General features: G+C 46.8%; 1 protein-coding gene across 9 annotated transcripts in view; it reads left to right on the plus strand.

Annotated features, from left to right (window-relative positions):
- DOCK7 (dedicator of cytokinesis 7) overlaps nt 1-20792 on the plus strand; it is a 287050-nt gene that overhangs the window by 211153 nt on the left and 55105 nt on the right. For 4 of the 9 annotated variants that reach the window (XM_033917242.1, XM_033917240.1, XM_033917241.1 and 1 more), the window contains 5 exons: nt 145-299; nt 10411-10593; nt 10704-10839; nt 12887-12983; nt 14388-14405. In XM_033917242.1, the coding sequence (XP_033773133.1) occupies nt 145-299; nt 10411-10593; nt 10704-10839; nt 12887-12983; nt 14388-14405 (589 nt within the window). Of the gene's footprint in view, nt 1-144; nt 300-9450; nt 9885-10410; nt 10594-10703; nt 10840-12886; nt 12984-14387; nt 14406-20792 lie in introns of those variants that run through there. The other 5 variants (XM_033917243.1, XM_033917245.1, XM_033917247.1 and 2 more) reach the window with 2 other exon arrangements.

Consider the following 20792-nt stretch of genomic DNA (forward strand, 5'->3'; position numbering starts at 1 on the left):
CCCAGCACACCACTATAAAGGTGGGATAGTCTATACTCAAAGAGACAATACATATTGCCTTACAAGTAAAATGATATTAAGGTTTTGCAAGTGGGGGATAAAGAAGAACCTAAAATTAAACATGTAATTTACATTTTCCTTCAGAATCTCATAACCAGCGAGGAAGACCAAGCTGCACAGCGTCTGAGGACCATGAAAATGAAGGAGGGAACATGATAAGCCAGACTGTTGCCATGGCGATTGCTGGGACTTCTACTCCACAGCTTGCAAGGCCCAGTAGCTTTATACTCACCCCAGCGGTAAATAGAAATGCTTTTTTTTTTTTTTTAATTCTTTATTCATTTTTCATCTTACAAGTGCACAATACTACATCATATAACTGTTACAAATCACTTGATAATCATACAATTCTGATTTTACATACATGAATTTATTCCCCCCCCAACCACACTCCCCACGTGTAATTTAATTCAAAATATCATTTATATATTATATTATATTATATATATTATATGCTTTTATTAAGCATACTAGTCTTTAAGCCCGTTACATTAACGGGTGCTAGAATAGATGTGTGTGTTTGTCTTTCTTTATCCTTGGCCGCTTTCTGTCTGTTTGTCTTTCTTTCTTTCTGTCTCTCTCTTTCCTCAGCTGTCCACCACAACCCTTTGCCTGCTCCCCCTGTCCAGCAGCAGCCCTTCTCCCTTCGTTTTACATCTCCCCTGTCCAGCAGCACCCCTTCACTGCTCCCCCTGCCCAGCAGCAGCCCTTCTCCCTTCATTTTACTTTCCCCCCATCCAGCAGCACCCCTTCTGGCCCATTGGCATGAACCTCATGTCCATCTCTCCCTCTCTTACTTCCTCTGTCCATATCTCTCCTTCCCCTTCTGTCCCCTCCCTGAATCTCTCTCCCTCTCCCCATCTTGCCTCCTTCAAATCCATTTCACCCTTCCCCTGCTTCCCTCAATCTGTAACGCACCCCTGCCAGCATCTAATCCTCCTCCATTCTCCCTCCCGCCTGCTCATCCGCCCACCCTGTTAAATTCAAAGAAAAGTGCTGCACCATGCTGTTGCTAACCTCAGCGTCTTCTGTCCACTGCGGCCAGCCCTAGCGGAAACAGGAAGTTCTCAGAGGGCAGGCCACAGTGGAGAGAAGATGGTGAGGCCAGCGGGAACACGGCGCAGCGCTTTTCTAAGAAACCAAACGCGGCAGGTGGGTGAGCAGGCGAGAGGGAAGAGGGTGAGAAGTAGATGCTGGCGGCAACGCCTATGGAATCAGTGGCGGCAGCAGTTTCTCTGGTATTGAGGGTGGGAGGGGGGAGTCGCCGGCGTGTTCGAAAATGGAATTCAGCACAGACCCAGACACCATGGTCGCAGGGAACCCGCCGTCCTAAGTGTGCATGCGCGCTTAGGGTTTTATTATAGAGGATGTGAGGCCCCAATACACTTTTGAACACCAAAGCTGATGTGGTGGCTGAAGAGAACACTAGTTCTCTGTGTATGCCACGTGGTCTTTCAAATGTTAACCTCTTTCTGTTGCATCATTTGCTAACAGTTCATGCCAACACCATTAACATGCATTATTTTCATCAGGCTCCATAGCAGCCATAGTTAATAAGTGACCCCTAAGTGTGTGGTAATACAAATTTGCAGGTGTTAACACAGCATGTTGCAGAGTACTAATGTATGTCAGATTTCAGGCTGTATTTTAAAAGCTGCAAGTGCCCTATGCAAATGCAAAAAAATTGTGAAAATGCTTGACAGGGGTAAATTTATTCAATTTTTTTTGTTTTTTACATTTGGCTTGGCAAAACAAAATTCCAAAATTTTTGAAACAGATACTTAAATGAAACTTCTTGAGACCCTCCAAGGAGCTTACAGTGGGCCTGCAGGAATAAAACCTTATTTTTGTGAGATGGGCCTGTGTCACCTGAATTTGGAAGGGTGTCATTCTTGTCTTAGCTGTGAAATTGAGCAGAGCTGATACTGGGCACAAGCAGCTGCATGTTCTTGGGGCCTGGTTTTGTTTTATTTTTGGGATACGTAATGTAGCCCCCTCCTTCTCAGACTCCTTCCAAGACAGAAAAATGACGTTGATGGAAGAGAGATCTAACCTTCCTCAGCATTTGTAAACTTAAAAAGCATTTCTTTAGCACTCTCCAGACCAGTAGAGGTTAACTTTACGAATGGGTATATATCTAATCATGACCAGCAGGTGGAGACTGAAAACAAAACTTTGGGACAGTATATACTATCCTCCCTTCTCTATTTCCCTCAGTCTTCTTTCAGTCTCCAGCAGGTGTTGAGTGATCTGTACCCATCTCTCTTGGTAGGGCTGTTGGAATTTGTTTAGGGGTTTATTGTCCCTGTTTTTGGCCGGACGGAGCTTGGTCGGGCCCTGTTTGGGGGTTCGTCCGACCTCGGGGGTGTCAAACCCGGCGGGTCACGAGCGGGGTCCCTCCCCCCACTTCCTCCACCTCCCCACATTTTTTTAGAGGAGCCTCAGCAGTAAGCCTTGCCCCCTAAGTCAAGCAAGGCATATTGCTTCGAGAGCCTGTGGAGTCTGTTCTGTAAAAAAAAAAAAAAAAAAAATCCTGAGGTAGTGCTGGTCTGAAGGGTTGTTTCCCTTTAAGAAAACTGTATTTTACTGTATTTTTTCATGTAACCGGCACTTTTTTTTATAGCTAGGTCGCGTATGGAGCAATTGTGCCCTTCTCCGGGGGAGTAGGACACAATTGTGTCCAGCCGCGAGGCACTCGCGGCCGGCCTGAACTCGGCGGTTTGGGTCGGTGAGGTGGTGGAGCTCCGTCGGCAGCGGCTGCAGGCGCCCAGAGCTCCCCGCCGATGGTGCCTCGCGAGTCGGCTTGGAGCAGTGGGGAAGCCCGGTCTTCCACAACCGCCCACGGAGGGATTCCCCGAAGGATTCCCTCTCAGCTGATTTTTTGACAGCTGATGCCGACTTGCCTGTCTTAGCGGCTGAGACTGTTCAGTCTTCTCAGCCGCTACAGGCCATGGAGGGAGCATTTTTGGCGGGAACTTCGCCATTTTCTTTGTCTGGCCCCTCCATTTTGTCTGCAACCTCAGGTGACCTTCCCCCTGTATGGCGAACACAGGGGCAGGTTTCAGCATGGACCCCTGCTGGGGCAGGGAGTCCCTGGGGACCCCCAGGGGTTTTTTGCCCCCAATTTATTTTCTTTCTTTGTGCGGACTTTTGGGGGTCCCACGTGCGCCTGGGGGGTTTCGGGGGGGTTCCCTCCGCGCCCCCTATGGCTTTGCCTCCCTCTTTTCGTTTGGCGTCCCCTCTTCCTCCTCCCTCATCCAAGCGCCCGCGGGGGGGGCTTGGATTGCAAATTGGTGGGCGGAGGAGCGTGTTGGCCTGGTTGAGGACCTGGCTGCTTTGGCGGGCTTCCAGGATCCTCTAGAGGGGACGCCTGTTGGCAGCGGGGCGGCGGGTTTCCCGTCTTCCAGAGCAGATGCGTCCGTGGTGCGCTTTTTATTCAGAGGGATGAGCTTTTAGACCTGTGTAGCAGGTCTCCTTGGTGCGGCATTTTTGCAGTGGCGCCGCCGGAGACCCCGCGTATGGGGGCCCCTCTGCTTCAGGGGGTCTGTCCTGTTTCCCGCTTTTTTCCTGTGCGTCAGGATTTGCGGGATTTTGTGTTGGCGCAGTGGCCTATGGGCGCAGTTTCGTTTGGTGTGCGCCTTGGCTCTTGGGTATCCCGTCCCGGAGGGAGGTAGGGCTACCTTAATTTCGCCAATGAGGAACGCGGTGGTCTCGGCACTTCCTAAGCGGCATACCGTGCCTGTTATGGATGGTTCTGCTCTTAGGGTCTCGGAGGAGCGTGCGTTAGAGACACTTCTTAAGTATGATTTTGATGTCTCTGCCTTTGGGGTCCAGGCGGCTATTTGTGGGGAGCTTGTCGCTCGCGCCGTGTTTCGGTGGGCTGAGCGTGTCCTGGATCGGGAGTCTGATGACTGGTCTCTAGTGGATCAGGAGGTAGCGAAGATTGCGATGGCTGCCTCGTTCCTCTCAGATGCTCTTTATGACTTGGTGCGGATTTCGGCTAAGTCTATGGCGTGGCCGCGCGGCGAATTTTGTGGCTGCGCGCTTGGGCGGCGGATTCTGCGTCCAAAGCTAAGTTTACTAAAGTTCCCTTTAGGGGGTCTTTTTGTTTGGAGAGGAATTAGATGAGTTGATTCAGACTCTGACGGTCTCGAAGGTGCCCCGTCTGCCTGAGGACCGTGCCTGCCCTGCGTCTAGGTGTGGGGCTGCCCGGGGGCGTTTGCGGGAATTTCGCAAGTAACGCCCGGGGCGTGGGGCTGCTTTTTTCCCGGCTCAGGGTTTTTCCCGGGGTCGGTTCTTCCAGCGCATGCAGCCCTTTCGGGGGGCCCGTCGAGGGGCAGGGAATCCCTCCGCCGGTTCCCCCGCTTCCCGTCCTGCGCAATGACTCCTTGCCGGCACCCCCTTTGGTTCCGGTGGGGGCCCGGCTGCGCAATTTTTTCCCCAAATGGGCCGAGATCGCGTCCGATCAGTGGGTCCTTGAGGTGGTGCGGGACGGTTACGCTCTGGAGTTTACCCGCTCTCTGCCGGACCTTTTCCTCGCTTCTCCATGTCAGATTCCATGGAAGACGCAGGTTTTTCGTCGGACCCTTCAGCGTTTGCTAGATCTCGAGGCAGTGGTGCCGGTGCCCCCTACGGAGTGGGGCACCGGCAGGTACTCCATTTACTTTGTGGTGACCATAAAGGAGGGGACCTTTCGGCCCATCCTGGATTTGAAAGGGGTCAACAGAGCTCTCAAGATTCCGTCTTTCCGCATGGAAACGCTGCGGTCGGTCTTTCTGGCGGTTCAGCCGGGGGAGTTTCTTACGTCTCTCGATCTGACGGAGGCCTACTTGCAGGTTCCAATTCGGGCCTCTCATCAGCGCTTCCTTCGCTTTGCGATCTTGGGGCGGCACTTTCAGTTCTGTGCGCTTCCCTTTGGTCTGGCCACGGCTCCTCGGACGCTCACCACGGTAATGGTGGTCGTCGCGGCAGCCTTGCGGTCGGTGGGCATCCTGGTTTTCCCCTACCTGGACGACTGGTTGATTCGGGCAAAGTCGTTGCAGGAGAGCTCCCGGGTTACGGCTCGGGTGGTGGTGTTTCTCCGGTCGCTGGGCTGGGTGGTCAACCTTTCCAAGAGTCGGTTGGTCCCGGCTCAGCGTCTGGAGTGCCTTGGGGTTATGTTCGACACCTCCTTGGGGAGGGTCTTCCTTCCAGAGGCCCGGGTGAGCAAATTGCAATCTCAGATTCGCCTGCTTTTGGCGTCCCGGGGTTCTCGGGCGCGAGATTTCCTCCAAGTCCTGAGGTCAATGGCGGCGTCCCTGGACGTGGTGAGGTGGGCGCGGGCCCACATGCGTCCTCTTCAGTATGCTCTGCTCCGGAGGTGGTCTCCCCGGAGGCAAGATTTGGATGTTCCGGTTCCCCTGCGAGGCTTGGCGCGCTGCAGTCTGCGCTGGTGGCTCCGGACCCCTCACCTGGTTCAGGGGGTGGGTCTGGATCTCCCGCAGTGGACGGTGCTCCTTACGGATGCGAGTCTCCTCGGTTGGGAGGCTCAGTTTATGGGCCACTCAGCTCGGGGCACCTGGTCCGCGGAGGAGGCCTCCTGGTCGATCAACGTGTTGGAGACCAGAGCGGTCAGGCTGGCGCTGTTAGCTTTCCACTCCCTTTTGCTGGGCAAGTCGGTCAGAGTCCTGTCGGACAATGCCACGGCGGTGGCTTATGTCAATCGTCAGGGGGGCACCAAGAGCACTCCTGTGGCGCAGGAGGCGGCTCGGCTCATGGTTTGGGCGGAGTCCCATCTTCTGGACCTCTCGGCTTCTCATATAGCCGGGGTAGAAAATGTTCAGGCAGACTTCCTCAGTCGTCACTTCCTGGATCCAGGAGAGTGGTTTCTCGGCGCCGGTGCGTTTCGGTTGATAGTGCAAGCTTGGGGGCAGCCCCTGATGGACCTGATGGCCACGAGTGGCAACGCCAAAGTGCCCCGCTTCTTCAGTCGTCGCAGGGACGGGCTGGCCGAGGGTCTGGATGCTCTGGTCCAGCCGTGGCCAACGGAGGGGCTGTTGTATGTGTTCCCTCCTTGGCCGCTGGTGGGCAGAGTGCTTCTTCGCATTGTTCACCATCCGGGTTTGGTGGTGCTGGTGGCTCCGGAATGGCCTCGACGTCCGTGGTATGCGGATCTGGTGAGGCACCTGGTGGCGGTTCCTCTTCCTCTGCCTCTCTCGGACGACCTTCTGATGCAGGGTCCCATTCCCATGTTCGACCCGTCTCCCTTCTGTCTTACGGCGTGGCTCTTGAAAGGGGTCGCCTTCGCAAGGAGGGATATTCAGACAAGGTGATCTCTACACTTTTGGGGTCCCGGAGGCTTTCTACCTCTCGGGCTTATGTGCGGGTTTGGTGTCTCTTTGAGGAATGGTGTCGGGCGCGGGGAGTGACCTCTTTTCGCGCTTCTCTGCCTAACATTCTAGAGTTCTTGCAGGATGGCCTGGATAGAGGCCTGGCTTGGTCTTCTCTCCGGGTTCATCTTGCGGCCCTGTCGAGGGTTGGTGTCAGGTCAGCGTTTATCGGCTCTTCCTGATGTGATTCGGTTTCTGCGGGCGGCCAAGTTGCTTAGGCCTCCCCTAAGGCCCTCGGTTCCCTCTTGGGATCTTAATCGGGTTCTCTCTGTTTTGGTGCGCCCGCCTTTCGAGCCCTTGGACGACTGTTCTTTGAAGGACCTTACTTTGAAGGCGGTCTTTTTGGTGGCCATTACTTCTGCTAGGCGTGTTTCTGAGCTGCAGGCTTTCTCTTGTAGGGCTTCCTTCTTGGAGTTTTCTAGGGAGCGGGTCGTCTTGCGGCCTGTTCCTTCCTTTCTGCCGAAGGTTGTTTCTCCTTTTCATGTCAATCAATCGGTGGTTCTCCCGGTCTTGGGTGGTCGGGAGGGCTCTTCTGAGCAACGGCAGCTGCGCAAGTTGGATGTCGGTCGGGTCCTTCGCTCTTATGTGCAGCGGACCCAGGAATTCCGGAAGTCCGATCATCTCTTTGTCCTCCTGGCTGGTCCTCGTCGGGGAGCTGGCGCTTCTAAGGCTACTATTGCGCGCTGGATCAAGGAGACGATTGTTTCCGCTTATCTTCTGAAACAGCAGCCTGTTCCAGAGTTTCTCTAGGCTCATTCCACTCGGGGTCAGGCGGCTTCTTGGGCTGAGTCGTCGCTCGTGCCTCCGGTGGATATTTGTAAGGCTGCGGTTTGGTCCTCCTTGCATTCATTTGTTAGACATTATCGGGTAGATGTTCAGGCGCGTCGGGACGCGGTGTTCGGTGAGCGTGTTCTGGTATCGGCCCTTCGGGGGTCCCGCCCGTGAGAGGGACTGCTTTGGTACGTCCCATTCGTAAAGTTAACCTCTACTGGTCTGGAGAGTGCTAAAGAAGGAGAAATTAGGTTCTTACCTGCTAATTTACTTTCTTTTAGCTTCTCCAGACCAGTAGAGGTCCCCACCCTGTCTGTTGTTGTTGTTGTTGGGGCTGTTTTCGCGGGCAGTTTTTGTTTTTTGCTGCGGGTTCTAGTATTTTTCTAGGGCCGGGGAGAATTAAAGAACAGCGGCTGTGGCTCGGCTGGCTTAGCTGGCGAGCTGTGGGGACATTTTCCTTCGGGTATTTCTCCTCTGCATTTTCCAACAGCATTTGGGTATGTTATTTGTTACTCCTGTTCGGAGTATTGTTTTCTTCCTGTTTTCCAGTTCTTGATTCTGCTTGGCTATTCGGCAGACTGAGGGAAATAGAGAAGGGAGGATAGTATATACTGTCCCAAAGTTTTGTTTTCAGTCTCCACCTGCTGGTCATGATTAGATATATACCCATTCGTAAAGTTAACCTCTACTGGTCTGGAGAAGCTAAAAGAAAGTAAATTAGCAGGTAAGAACCTAATTTCTCCTTCTTAACTAGAGAATTTATTTGATCCTTAAAGGTAAGAGAAGAGTCGAAAAGGCTTTTCAGTTGCATTATTATTACTAGCTGCACTTAGGGGTCCTTTTACTAAGCTGCATTAGTTGCTATATGTAAAATGGCCTGCCTCAGGACCCATCTCTGCAGTAACTGATGAATTAGTGAGTTTGTAATGTGGGCACAAAAAAGTGTTTTGTAATTTTTTGGGAGAGGGCATGTCAGGAGAGTGAGTTGTCTGAGCCCTTAACTGCCGATAACATAAGTGTCGGTAAGTGCTCACATGGTAACTTATTGTTAATGGCTGCATGCCTTTGGCAGCAATGCGTGGAACTAATAGCGCTCTTCAATGGCGCCAAGAATTCCCTTCAAAAAATACTTACACAGAAATGGAATTCCAACAAGTTTTGATTAAAAATCACCCTTCAACTTCTAATTGTCAACTTTTTAATCATCGTATTGGACAATAATTTTGTGTTTGTAAGAGAGAAGTGGCTAAGGACATGATGATCCTCGCGGCATAGAGGCTCCTGAGTGGGTCCGTGAAGCCAAGAGGGCAGTGACATTAGAACATAAGAACATGAGTTGCCATAGTGAGACAGACCAAAGGTCCATCAAGCCCAATGTCCTATTTTCAACAGGGGCCAACCCAGGTCACAAGTACCTGGCAAGGTCACAAGGAGTAAAACAGATTTTATGCTGCTTATCCTAGGAATAAGCAGTGGATTTCCCAAAGTCCATCTTAGTAATGGCTTATGGACTTCCCTTTTAGAAAGTTATCCAAATCTTTTTAAAACCCTGCTAAGCTAAACTTTCTGGAATATTCCCAGCAAGGAATTTTTCCTGTGGTACCTTGATAGCTACATTTGCCCTTGAACCTGATTTTAATTGAATTTTGAGACTGTATTTCAGATATAAGGATGCATTGTTTTGAGGTCATCTTATTTTTATATTTCCTGATTTCTCCTGAGCTACACAGATGAGATGCAAGGTCTTTTGGTGCTGTGTCCACAGGTTATTGCTCTTGGGACAAATTTTTTCCTACAGTTTCCTTGTAAATGTTGTATAAAATCTGAGGGTAGTAATTATGTTTTCTTGAATAAGTTGAAGGATAAGCTGTAAATAGGAATTCCCTATTTCCTGATATGTTCATTTTTTTTTTCTCCTGACTGATTAAGATTTTTCTATCAAGCATTGATTCTTATATATCCCTTGAATTTCCCAATTTTAGGGTTTGTTCTTTCTCCTCCCCTCTTCTGTTTGCCCTATTGACATAAATATTATTGCTATATTTTTTCCTTGAATGTGTTGTTTTCCTATATACAAGGGTAAATCAAAAAATAAAGGCAAAATACATTTAACAGCTTTAATAGAAGTAACTGTGAGCAATTGAACATATCATTTTTCCACATAGTCTCCATGCAAGAAGTTTTTTGGCTGCTCCCAAAGCCAGGTGAGCACCACTTCCTATACTTCATCATGCTTCATCTTGCTTTCCAGGTCCAGTGTACTCAGATTTTCTTCACACCATCTCAGGAACTGGGTCACAACTTCCACACACTGTTGCTTGTACAGATCATTGAACTGTTTGGGAACCCATTGTGCGCTGATTTTCCTGTATCCCAAGGCATCATGCATTATGGCAAATGCAGATCCATATCTGATATCCAAATTTGCAGCTCTTGTGTGCGCGATGTTGACGGGTGACCAAAACGACCTTCGTTGGTTACATCTGTTCTTCCCACTTTAAACCTTTTTATGTACTCATAAACCTTTTGTTTATTCATGGTTCTGTGTCCGTACTGAGTCAATATCCGACGGTGAATTTCCACAGGTTTCGCTCTCTCTGCCCAAAGAAAGTGCACTATTGCACGTCGTCGTTTGATGGTGCAATCTTGCAGTGGAGAGTCCATGTTTTTGACCTTTTGGCTGCCACATGACTAAAGCCTGAGCTCTGCACTGTGCATGGACAAACTATCCAACAGTCGATGTATGAGTACATATGTTGAATTTTGCTAGCTCTGTTCTGGTTATCACATAATTTAACAATTGTCTTTAATTTTTGATTTACCCTCGTATAATTTGTATCTAAATGCACTAATAACAATATTTTTTCTGTTCAAAGTGTATGCTTGATTTTGTAATTTTGAAATTCTTATAAATAAAACCCCCTCACAATGATTGGAAGAACAGGGAGAAATAGGGCAGGGAGAAAATGAACTACAGTGTTTGACAGGACAGGTAAAATAGAGGTAAAAAATACATCTGAAGTAGCTTTGCAGCCTCAGGCACCAAGGATGAAAAATGACTCAGGAGTGAAAAAAAGCATCATTGAAGAGAACTGTTTTGGAGGCCTGTTTTAAATCTTTGAAGGTAATTTTGAAATGTCCTCCCTTCCGTCTGATAAGGCCAGCTTTTCTTAATACAAGGAGCTGAATATTTCCTCGGTGCTTTGTTTAGGCCACCCGGCAGCATACAACATTCTCAGCAGAGTCCAGCCGGAGCCTGTTGATCTGTCTGCTGTGGGTGCTGAGGAATGCTGATGAAACCGTCCTACAGAAATGGTTTATGGACCTTTCCGTCTTGCAGCTCAATCGTCTGCTGGATTTGCTCTATCTCTGCATCTCCTGCTTCGAGTACAAGGTAACGATGGCCTCCTTGTGTACATTTTTGCCAGGGTTTAGTATGAAATGAGAGATTTTTTTTTTTTTTTTTTTTTAAAGTATCCTCCGTGTCTTCTGTTTGCACTTCAGGGCAAGAAAGTTTTTGAGAGAATGAACAGTCTGACATTTAAGAAGTCGAAGGATATGCGAGCAAAACTGGAAGAAGCAATTTTGGGAAGTATAGGGGCAAGACAGGAGATGGTTCGGCGCAGCAGAGGGCAGCTAGGTAAGTGTAAGAGATGGATATTTTAGCTTTTCTTTGTTAACATTGCTGCCCAAAGAAATACTTTTTTTTTTTAAAATAAAGAGTACTTCAATTAATAGTTAAAATCATAAAATTGGGGAGGCCTCAGCCAGGTCACCCTGCTCTTGTCCCTTCCCTCCCCACTTTTCTCTCCCCCAACAAACCGCAGTCTGATTCCATGGTAAATTTTCCACTAAGAGAAACTTATTGTAGGCCACAGCATGGCTACATAACAATAAGCAATACAGTAATTATAACCAACTTACAACTTTATTCCTCTATGGCAGTGGTCTCAAACTCAAATCCTTTGTAGGGCCACATTTTGGATTTATAGGTACTTGGAGGGCCACAGAAAAAATAGCTAATGTCTTATTAAAGAAATGATAACTTTGCATGAGGTAAAACTCTTTATAGTTTAAAAATCTTTCCTTTTGGCTAAGTCTTTATAATAATATTGTCATTTATAACTAAAGAGACATATGATCAAGAAACTGTTTTATTTTACTTTTGTGATTATGATAAACATACCGAGGGCCTCAAAATAGTACCTGGCGGGCCGCATGTGGCCCCCGGGCCGCGAGTTTGAGACCACTGCTCTATGGTATAACAATTCTTAGCACTAGCAATAACTACTTATCTATCCCTAATTTCTACCCTGGCTTTTAGTTGTCCTAATCTCGACCACACTATCACACGAAGTAGGGGAAAACTGTGGCCGCTGCCATTTACATTAGTCATTTCCAAACATGTAGCTGATTGTATATGAGTAGGCACCTGATACCCCGCTGAAAAGATGGCTGCATCGGGAGATACCTAGTTAAATTGCCTGCCGTTTGTCTTGCCCACCCCTTTCTTCCTCCTATTGGCTCCTGTCTGCCCTGACCCACGAAGACCCTTCTTTTGTAGCAGGCCTCGCGAGTTGCTCCGGCCTACTTCTTTCTGATAGCAGTCATTCAGATTTTTTTTTTTTTTTTTTACTTTATTCACGGTGGCATACTAGTATTTTATCATTATTATGATTATGATATCGTTTTACATGCAAACCCTTCTTGTGATTTAGTTCATTCATTAGTTATTTTTTATTTCATTCCTTGCTTTGTTCACGCTGACAAAGTACTATAGGATGAAACATGGATTAGTGTCCTGTATCGTTGCTGAATACAGGTGCTTACTCCAAAGCCTAGTCTCATATATTTCCACTGTGTATTAGTGGTTTAAAGATGTACTTTCAAAAATAGATATGGTCCAGAAAAAGGCTTCCAAAAGGGTGAATAACCAAATACAGTATATAGGGAAATAATGTGTACAAACAAATTAATATATAAAGCACAGTATCTAGTCAAAATTATTATATTTTTATACTCATAAAGCTACCTCCCTGGTTTTATAAGCTATTTATCTATTATTGCATATACTTCTTGTAAGACTGCTTAAACCATATAATCATATATCACCTATACAACAATCCATACGTATAATTATACATGAAGTAAAAATAGAAAGGCATACAACCAAAATCATTGTCAACTATTGCTCTTGACACCTATACCCAAGGCAGCGGGAAAGGACTTAACAAAAGTTGATAACTTTAGACCAATAGCTGGATTCCAAGGCCTGCCAAACTCCAAGAATTCTGTGTTAACAAACGGCTATCAGACCTTTTAAGCCTAACTGATGGTTTTCATAGCTCGCAACACGGCTTCCAGATTTATTCATGGAATACCGTTCAGCCGTTTGGCTTGAACAGAGAGACAGAATGGCCATTGGTACGATACTAGTGTTAGGAGAGATTAATGAGTGGCCAGTCTTCTCTAAAGTTTCCCTTTGAAAACGAGCTTCTGGTCCCATGAATACATCTCATTATTGCCATCCTAACTCCTTTACTACATGATGTCATCGATACCTTGACCTCAGAGGGATGGATTACAGACTTTCTCAATATTTGTTCATTGACTCCTGTTGTGTACTTTGTGTCCTAATTTTAAAAACCAGTGAAAACTGAAAATTAGTCACTGACTTTAACCTGCAGAGAGAAGTCCTTCGGGGAGCGCTTTCGGAAGTCAAGAAAATCTGAGATGGAGGAAGGATATGACCCACTGGCGTCAGAACACAGAAAAACTTGACAAGTATGTCCTCTCCACTACCGATGCATGCGCTGGGATGGTCTCAGTGCAGGTTTTACTTTATTCTTTAAGGATAGTTTAAAACTGCTTATATCCAGTAGAACCTCTGATCCCTGTACTGAAATTTCAGAAGGTGCCTGTTTATAAATTAATACAACCTACAGGCTTAAAAAGCCACACTATTGTGAGGGTAAAATTGTTGCCAAATATTTTTAGACACATTACTGAGGAATTCTGTAAATTGTGCCTAAAATTAGGCACTAATGCCGTGCCCAAATTTCAGTGCGGAAACGCGTTCCAGTGGATGCAAGGTGCTGAAACGTGGCTGAAATGGCAGACTGGCACAGAAATACGCTTAGGCCCTGATTCTATAAAGAGTGCCTGAGTCGTGCCTAACGCTAGGCGTGCTTTAGGCATCCAATCTAAGTAATTAATGAGCCAGTTAAGGGCCTTAACAAGCGATAATTGGTACTTAGGCGTCCAAAGGACGTAGACGCCACTTTGTAGATGCAGCCACAATTTCACGGACGCTCATATTTAAAACTCCGTCCGTAGAACTCGGGTCTATCTGAAGCTTAAACTGTGCTCAAAAGTAGACTTCCTTACAATGCCTATAAAACCCAGTTTTACAATTTCCAGCTCACTCTGTAGCACACTGATTAAACCTATACCCTTCTATCCTAATGTTGCTGGTTCGAATCCCAGTCACTCTGTCTGATGGAAGAGAAATAAATAAAAGCATTAAACAGATCCAACTCCCAGTATTACAATTATAATGAAAAACAGCATAAAATCACCATTCTGATAACATAATAATAAAATATTATAACATTAAGGACATTGTTTGGACTTCTAAATCTCACCTAAAACCTGATTCTCTAAAGGACGCCTAAAAAGTTAGACGCCTGAACTGTGCTGAGCGCGGTTCTACAAAGGGCGCCTAACCTTAGACGCATTTTGCAGAATCAGGGCCTAAGCGTCCGCTTATATGATAGCGCTTAAGTGTTTCCATGTGCAATTGCAAAGGGGGCTTTCCCATGGAAGGAGCATGAGTGGGTCAGGGGCGTTCTGGAAAATCGGGCGCAGTATGATAGAATACCGTAAATACGTGCCCAACTTGCACGCCAGGTTGTACACCTGGTTTCTGTTGGTGCAAGTCCTTTGGGCACAGAATTTTATGACCAGTGGTATTCTATAGAGGGTGCTCATCCCAGAGCGCCCCCCCCCCTTATAGAACAGCGCTGAGTATCAATTTTTTCAACACCCAAATCAACACCATTTACTAAATACAGCCCCTAATGCCTCATTTTAAAAAAATATTGTACTGAAACATTCTTGTGTTCTTTTTTTTTCTTTCCCCTGTCTGTCCTAACTCTGATCATTTTTCCACATATGCTGTATGTTTAGAAGCCACAAAACAACCAGGTACCGTAAACTTGGTGTGCCGCTTTTCTGGAATTGTAGGTCTGTTGCTTTTCTGCTTTGGCACTAACTTGCTCATCTGGGCTCTGGGTTATTTATGGTTGGTGCTTGAAGGCCTTTTTTGTGCAGCCGGTTGGAGTCTTTGTCCTTACCTTGGTTTTTCAGCTGCCAATAGCAAATGCTGTTTGTAATGTATCCCAAACTGCTGTTTCTGCGTGTGGTAGTGTTCACCATATGTTTCTGGGGTCTGTTTATATGGTTGGAGTTTCTGTGCTTACTATCTACATCAGGCTTGTCCAACCTGCAGCCCATGAGCCAAAACCAGGCCCTCCGAGAACTTTTACCTGGCCCTCTAAAGCTCGGCAGGATTCCTGCTTTCCCCAGTGCAGCTCAGCTATCTGCAAGCTCGAACTGCTTGGTGCCAGAAGTTTGGGGTGGTCTTGCGGTTTCATCTCTCGCCAGACTTGAAACTGCGAGACCAACCCAAATTTCTGGCACCACACAGCCCAAACCTGCAGACCACAGAGTCACAGTGCAGGAATCCCACGTGGCTTCTGCTGTTTGAGCCAGGTGAGGGGAAAGAAACTGGGTGAAGGTTGGAAAACTATATATGAGAGAGAGAGACTGGGTGAAGGCTTGTGGGGGAGTTCTCAGAGAGTGCCCGAGTGTATGAATTTCAAAAGACAAGCATGAGTTCAGGTGTGCGCATGTGTGGTTTGGCCCTCCGAATATTACAAAATATAAAATGTGGTTCCTGATAGAGAAAAGGTTGGACAAGCATGAGCTTCATGTTAGGCATCTGAGATGCTTTCTTAGCGGTAATGATGATGGTTTGAATTTCTTCACATTTTTGAAGTTAGGATGTTTGAAACACAGTGGAGGATCTATGGGGCTGATGTTAAACTAATGGCAGTCAGCAACAGCAGCTGCCATGAACAAAATAAGCAAATACCGAATATTCAGCATCCAATCTCTGCATACCGACCGGCACTATATATCTGGGGACTAGTGATGATAGGAAGTGCTATCCGGCTAGTGGCAATATTCAGATAAGCCAACAGAATAAAGTTCAGTACAGTCTTTTTGCTGTCTTGGCTTGATCTAATTAGTGCTCTGAATATCGCAGCTATATGGATAACCTCTGTATTAGTGCTATTGAATATTCCTCTGGCTGGCACTCATCTGGTTAACAGCACCTGCTAGCCAGGTAAGTACATTTGAATATCAGTCAGTGTATTTATGTTGTAATTAGTGAATTATAGGAAAAACTGTATCGAAAGCAAGGAGCGACTTGCGTGTGTGTGTATATATATATATATATGTGTGTGTGTGTGTGTGTGTTTATATATATATATATATATATATATATATATATACAGTACTCCCCTGAAATTCATGGGGGTTCCGTTCTAGGAGCATCCGCGAATTTCAAAAAAACGCGAATACAGTTTAGAAGTGGATCAGAGGCGGGAGAGGGCTACAGGGGTGGCAGCGGGTGTGCAGAAGGCTGTGACAGGTGGAATCGGCTGTGCAGCAGGCTGATTGGCTGACCGGGGGAGGAGGGGAAGAGGGGAGGAGGAGGAATCGGCTGTGCAGAAGGCTGATTGGCTGATGGGGGGGGTGGAAAGGAGGAGGAATCGGCTGTGTAGAAGACTGATTGGCTGATGGGTGGGGGAGAGGAGGAAGAATTGGCTTTGCAGAAGGCTGATTGCCTGACCGGGGGAGAGAGGTGGAGGAATCGGCTGTGCAAAAGACTGATTCGCGGACTCAGTCATTCCCTGTATTTTATGTGCCAAGAAGATGGCATGTACTTACCCACCCACAACAGATAGATGTTGGGAGGAAGGGAAGTAGGAATAAGAGTTGTGATGCACACATTTTATAAAGCATGTAGGACAACAAAGGAGAAGAAGACCCAAAGATTCACAGTAAAATCAATCCAACGATAAAAACAAAAAGCTGTGGATACTGATGTTCTGTAAATGATTTATTGTACACTTTTACACATTAAAACAATAAAAATGCAATTGTAATAGTCCAACCGGACCCTTCGTATTTCAGCAAACACGCCTTCCTCAGGGGTCCAGTGGTTCTCAAATGCACAGATAAAGAATTGGACTGGAAACAGTCTAATTGCCTTTAAACATGTAGTCAAAAAACGCAGCAGACAAGCATAAATAGCATGTAGGTGCATGGATATGGCGTTGCACATGCTTAGCTAGCTTCAGAGCGCTATTGGGGCTGGTTCTGCCTATTTTATAGAAGAAAATAAGCACCTATGATGCCTTTATAAAATAGGGTTAAAATTTCATTTCATTTATTTCAACTTGATATACTGCCTTAGCTAACTGGCAGAACAACACATAGTAACATATGTTTATTAAAAACTTTCTATACCGCATAACAGCCTAAAAAAAGATCCAAGCGGTGTACAATATATAATACACATTCATCAAGAAAGGAACTCCATTTAAAAATAGGATGGAAGAGAGTAAAAGCAAAGGTTAAAAAAAAATTTTTTTTTTCTAAAATACTAAGCAAAAAACAACTCCATCATAATAGTTCTAAAACAATTCTAATAAAAACAATCATATCTCAGTAAACCATAATTAATACATATAATTAAAAATTGTTTTTCCATATCAAAAATTAATTATTACATTAATACAGATTACACATTATTCCGCAAGAAACTCAACAACTGAAACTATTGCCCAAGCCATCTCCCGCTTTAGGACCTCTCCTGAGTGGAGTAGAACGGGTACAAGTGGATCGATTTTTCACTCCGTCAAAAATTACAAATACTAGGGGACACTCAATGAAGAAATAGGGAAATACTTTTAGGAGGAAATTTTTTTCATTCAGAGAATAGTTAAGCTCTGAAACGCGTTGCCAGATGATGTGGTAAGAGTGGATAGTGTAGCTGGTTTTAAGAAAGGTTTGGACAAGTTCCTGGAGGAAAAGTTTATAGTCTGTTATTCAGAAAGACATGGGGGAAGCCACTGCTTACCCTGGATTGGTAGCATGGAATATTGCTACTCCTTGGGTTTTGGCCAGGTACTAATGACTGTGAGAACGGGCTACTGAGCTTGATGGACCATTGGTCTGATCCAGTAAGGCTATTCCTATGTTCTTCTTGTCCTTCCCCCTGTCCCTTCCCTTCCTTCTCCCTCCTCCCCTCCTTCCTTCTCTCTGTAAGTCGCCTTGAGCCTGCTTAGGTTAGTGCGATACACAAATGGAAAATTAGATTAGATGTCCACATGTTGAGGTGGAGAAATGTCCATTTTTGAAACCACTAGACCAAGAAGGCAGCGTGCTCTGGTAGCCGGACAGAGAGGGAGAGTCGGAGACACAGAGTTCTGCGCAGGGGAAGGAGGCAGGAAGAAGCACAGGACTAGGGGAAGCGGCGAGAGTACGCTCCGCCCACCCCCACCGCGTCAGAGGCAGCGTCGGACTCCCCCTTGAAAGGGGGCGGAGCCAACGCAGCGAGCGCTGAATCGGGTTGCCAGAGCAAAGGAGAAGAAGGCAGCGTGCTCTGGTAGCCGGACAGAGAGGGAGAGTCGGAGACACAGAGTTCTGCGCAGGGGAAGGAGGCAGGAAGAAGCACAGGACTAGGGGAAGCGGCGAGAGTACGCTCCGCCCACCCCCACCGCGTCAGAGGCAGCGTCGGAAGGGCCTTTGAGAAGGGACAAGGCAACGGAGTAAGACAGAAGGTAAAGAAGCGACAAGTACAGAAGGAAAGCACAGAAGGTAAGAAAGAGACAGACACAAAGGGCCAAGCCGTTCACACAAGTATAACAAGCAGGCAGAGGGAGAGAGTGAGAGAGAGGACACCAGCGGCTGGTAGAGAGAGAGAGGACCCCAGCAGCAGATAGAGAGAGAGAAAGGACACAAAGCGGGCACAAGTCACAAGTAATCTCAACTGATATCTTAAAGAAGGAACAACAATGGAAGCAGAAGGAAGCCAGAAGATGAGCTTTCCAGTGTTCTGCACAGACTGTCATATGTACGACTATCTCCCCTCGGGGAGACAGTCGTATGTATGCGGTCGGTGTCAGGAACTGAAAAGCTTGAAGAAGGAGGTCAAGGGACTAGAGGACAAGATTCAGGAGCTAGAAGGATTTCACACCACGGAGAGACACATTGAGGAGGAAGTCAGGGAACTCGAGAGATTCATTGAAGAGGCATACAGGACGAAGGTGGAAGAGAACGAACTTCAGATGAAAGAAGAAGCTACACGGATACCAACATGCAAGGGAGAGCAAGAAGAAGATTACCCCAAGGATGACACCCACAGAGGGCTATCGCAAGAGGGGGAGATTTTGGCTAGTCGAGGCCCAAATGAAGAAAGAGTGAAGTACATTGAGGACATTGACCTGAGACCGAAGCGAAAATTGAAGAGAGGAAAGTCAGCGATCCTAGTGGGAGACTCGATCCTTAGGCATGTGGACAGCCACATAGCAGGAGGGAGAGAGGACCGACTGGTGACCTGCCTTCCGGGAGCAAGAACCAAGGACATCGGGGACAAAATTGAAATGATCCTGGAAGGGGCGGAGACAGAAGAGACCGCTGTAGTGATCCACATCGGGACGAACGATGTCAGCAGGAGAGACTACAAAAGAAGCACGCTGTTAGAACAATTCAAGATTCTGGGAAGGAAGCTGAAGATGAGAACCCAGAAGATAGTGTTCTCTGAGATCCTACCAGTACCGAGGGCAGATGTGAAAAGGCAGGAGGAACTACAATCAATAAATACGTGGATGAGGAGATGGTGTGAGGAAGAAGGATTCCACTTCGTGAGGAACTGGACGGCGTTCTGGGGCAAGAGCAAGCTATACAGGAAAGATGGACTGCACCTGAGCGCAGCAGGAACTAGACTCCTAGCAAACAACGTCAAGAGAGGAATAGAACAGGCTTTAAACTAAGAAGAAGGGGAAAGCCGACAGTTGACAAAGGGTCGACGATTCGGAAGACGGTATCCTGTGAAGATACCGAGGGGAAAAATGGCTGGGAAGGAACAAGGGACAAACTACAGGAGTCGACTAACCCAGAAGAAGTGGTTACAATGTCTGCAGCAAAAGAGAAGAAAATATGGACCGAAGCACAGGGAAAGGAAAGGAGGACAGCAAAATACCAGGATCTAAAGTGCATATATGCTAATGCAAGGAGCCTAAGAAACAAAATGGGGGAACTAGAAGCCTTGGCCAACGCAGAAGACATCGACATCATTGGAATCTCTGAAACATGGTGGAATGAGGAAAGCAAATGGGATACAGCACTACCGGGATACAAGCTCTATCGCCAGGACAGAACAGGACAAAAAGGAGGTGGAATAGCCCTATACATAAAAGAAGGCATACAATCCACACAAATGGACACAGCAGAGACGGCCAGCAAGCCGGAATCTCTATGGGTTAAAATACCGGGAAGGAAAGGGCCTGAAATAAAGATGGGCCTGTTTTATCGCCCACCGGGGCAAACCAGAGATATTGATGAGGAAATGGAAGCCGAGATGAAGCGTGAATGCAAAAGCGGCAACACGGTTATTATGGGAGACTTCAACTACCCTGGGATAGACTGGAGGCTTGGAAGCTCGAAATGCGCTAGGGAAACAAAATTCCTGGAAGCTACACAGGATTGTTTCATGGAACAGCTTGTTAGAGAACCGACGAGAGGAAATGCCACTCTGGATCTAATCCTAAATGGGTTAAGGGGACCTGCAAAGGAAGTAGAAGTAGTGGGACCATTGGGAAACAGCGATCATAATATGATCAAGTTCAAGGTTGAGGTGGGAGTGTCAAAAGGCAAGAGATCCATTGCGACAACGTTTAACTTCAGGAAAGGAAACTACGAAGCAATGAGGGAATTGGTAAGGAAGAAACTTAGGAACACTTCCAAAACATGGCTAACGGTAAATCATGCCTGGTCCTTCTTCAGGGACATGGTGAGCGAGGCGCAAAATCTGTATATCCCCAGATTCAGGAAGGGGTGTAAAAAGAATCGAACAAAAGACCCGGCGTGGATAACCAAAACAGTGAAGGAAGCGATAGGCAATAAGAAAAAATCATTCAAGAAATGGAAAAAGGACAAAACTGAGGGGAGCTGGAAAGAGCACAAGAAGCATCAAAAAGAATGTCACCGTGAGGTTCGGAAAGCCAAAAGAGAGTATGAAGAGAGGCTAGCCAGGGAAGCAAGAAATTTCAAACCATTCTTCAGATATGTTAAAGGGAAGCAGCCGGCTAGAGAGGAAGTGGGACCGCTGGACGACGGAGACAGGAAGGGAGTGGTGAAGGAGGAGAAGGTAGTGGCAGAAAGACTTAACATGTTCTTCTCGTCTGTATTTACAAACGAAAACACGTCCAACATACCGGAACCTGAGCAATTCTTCAA

Source organism: Geotrypetes seraphini, chromosome 12 (assembly GCF_902459505.1).
Source record: "Geotrypetes seraphini chromosome 12, aGeoSer1.1, whole genome shotgun sequence".
NCBI classification, from domain to species: Eukaryota; Metazoa; Chordata; class Amphibia; order Gymnophiona; family Dermophiidae; genus Geotrypetes; species Geotrypetes seraphini.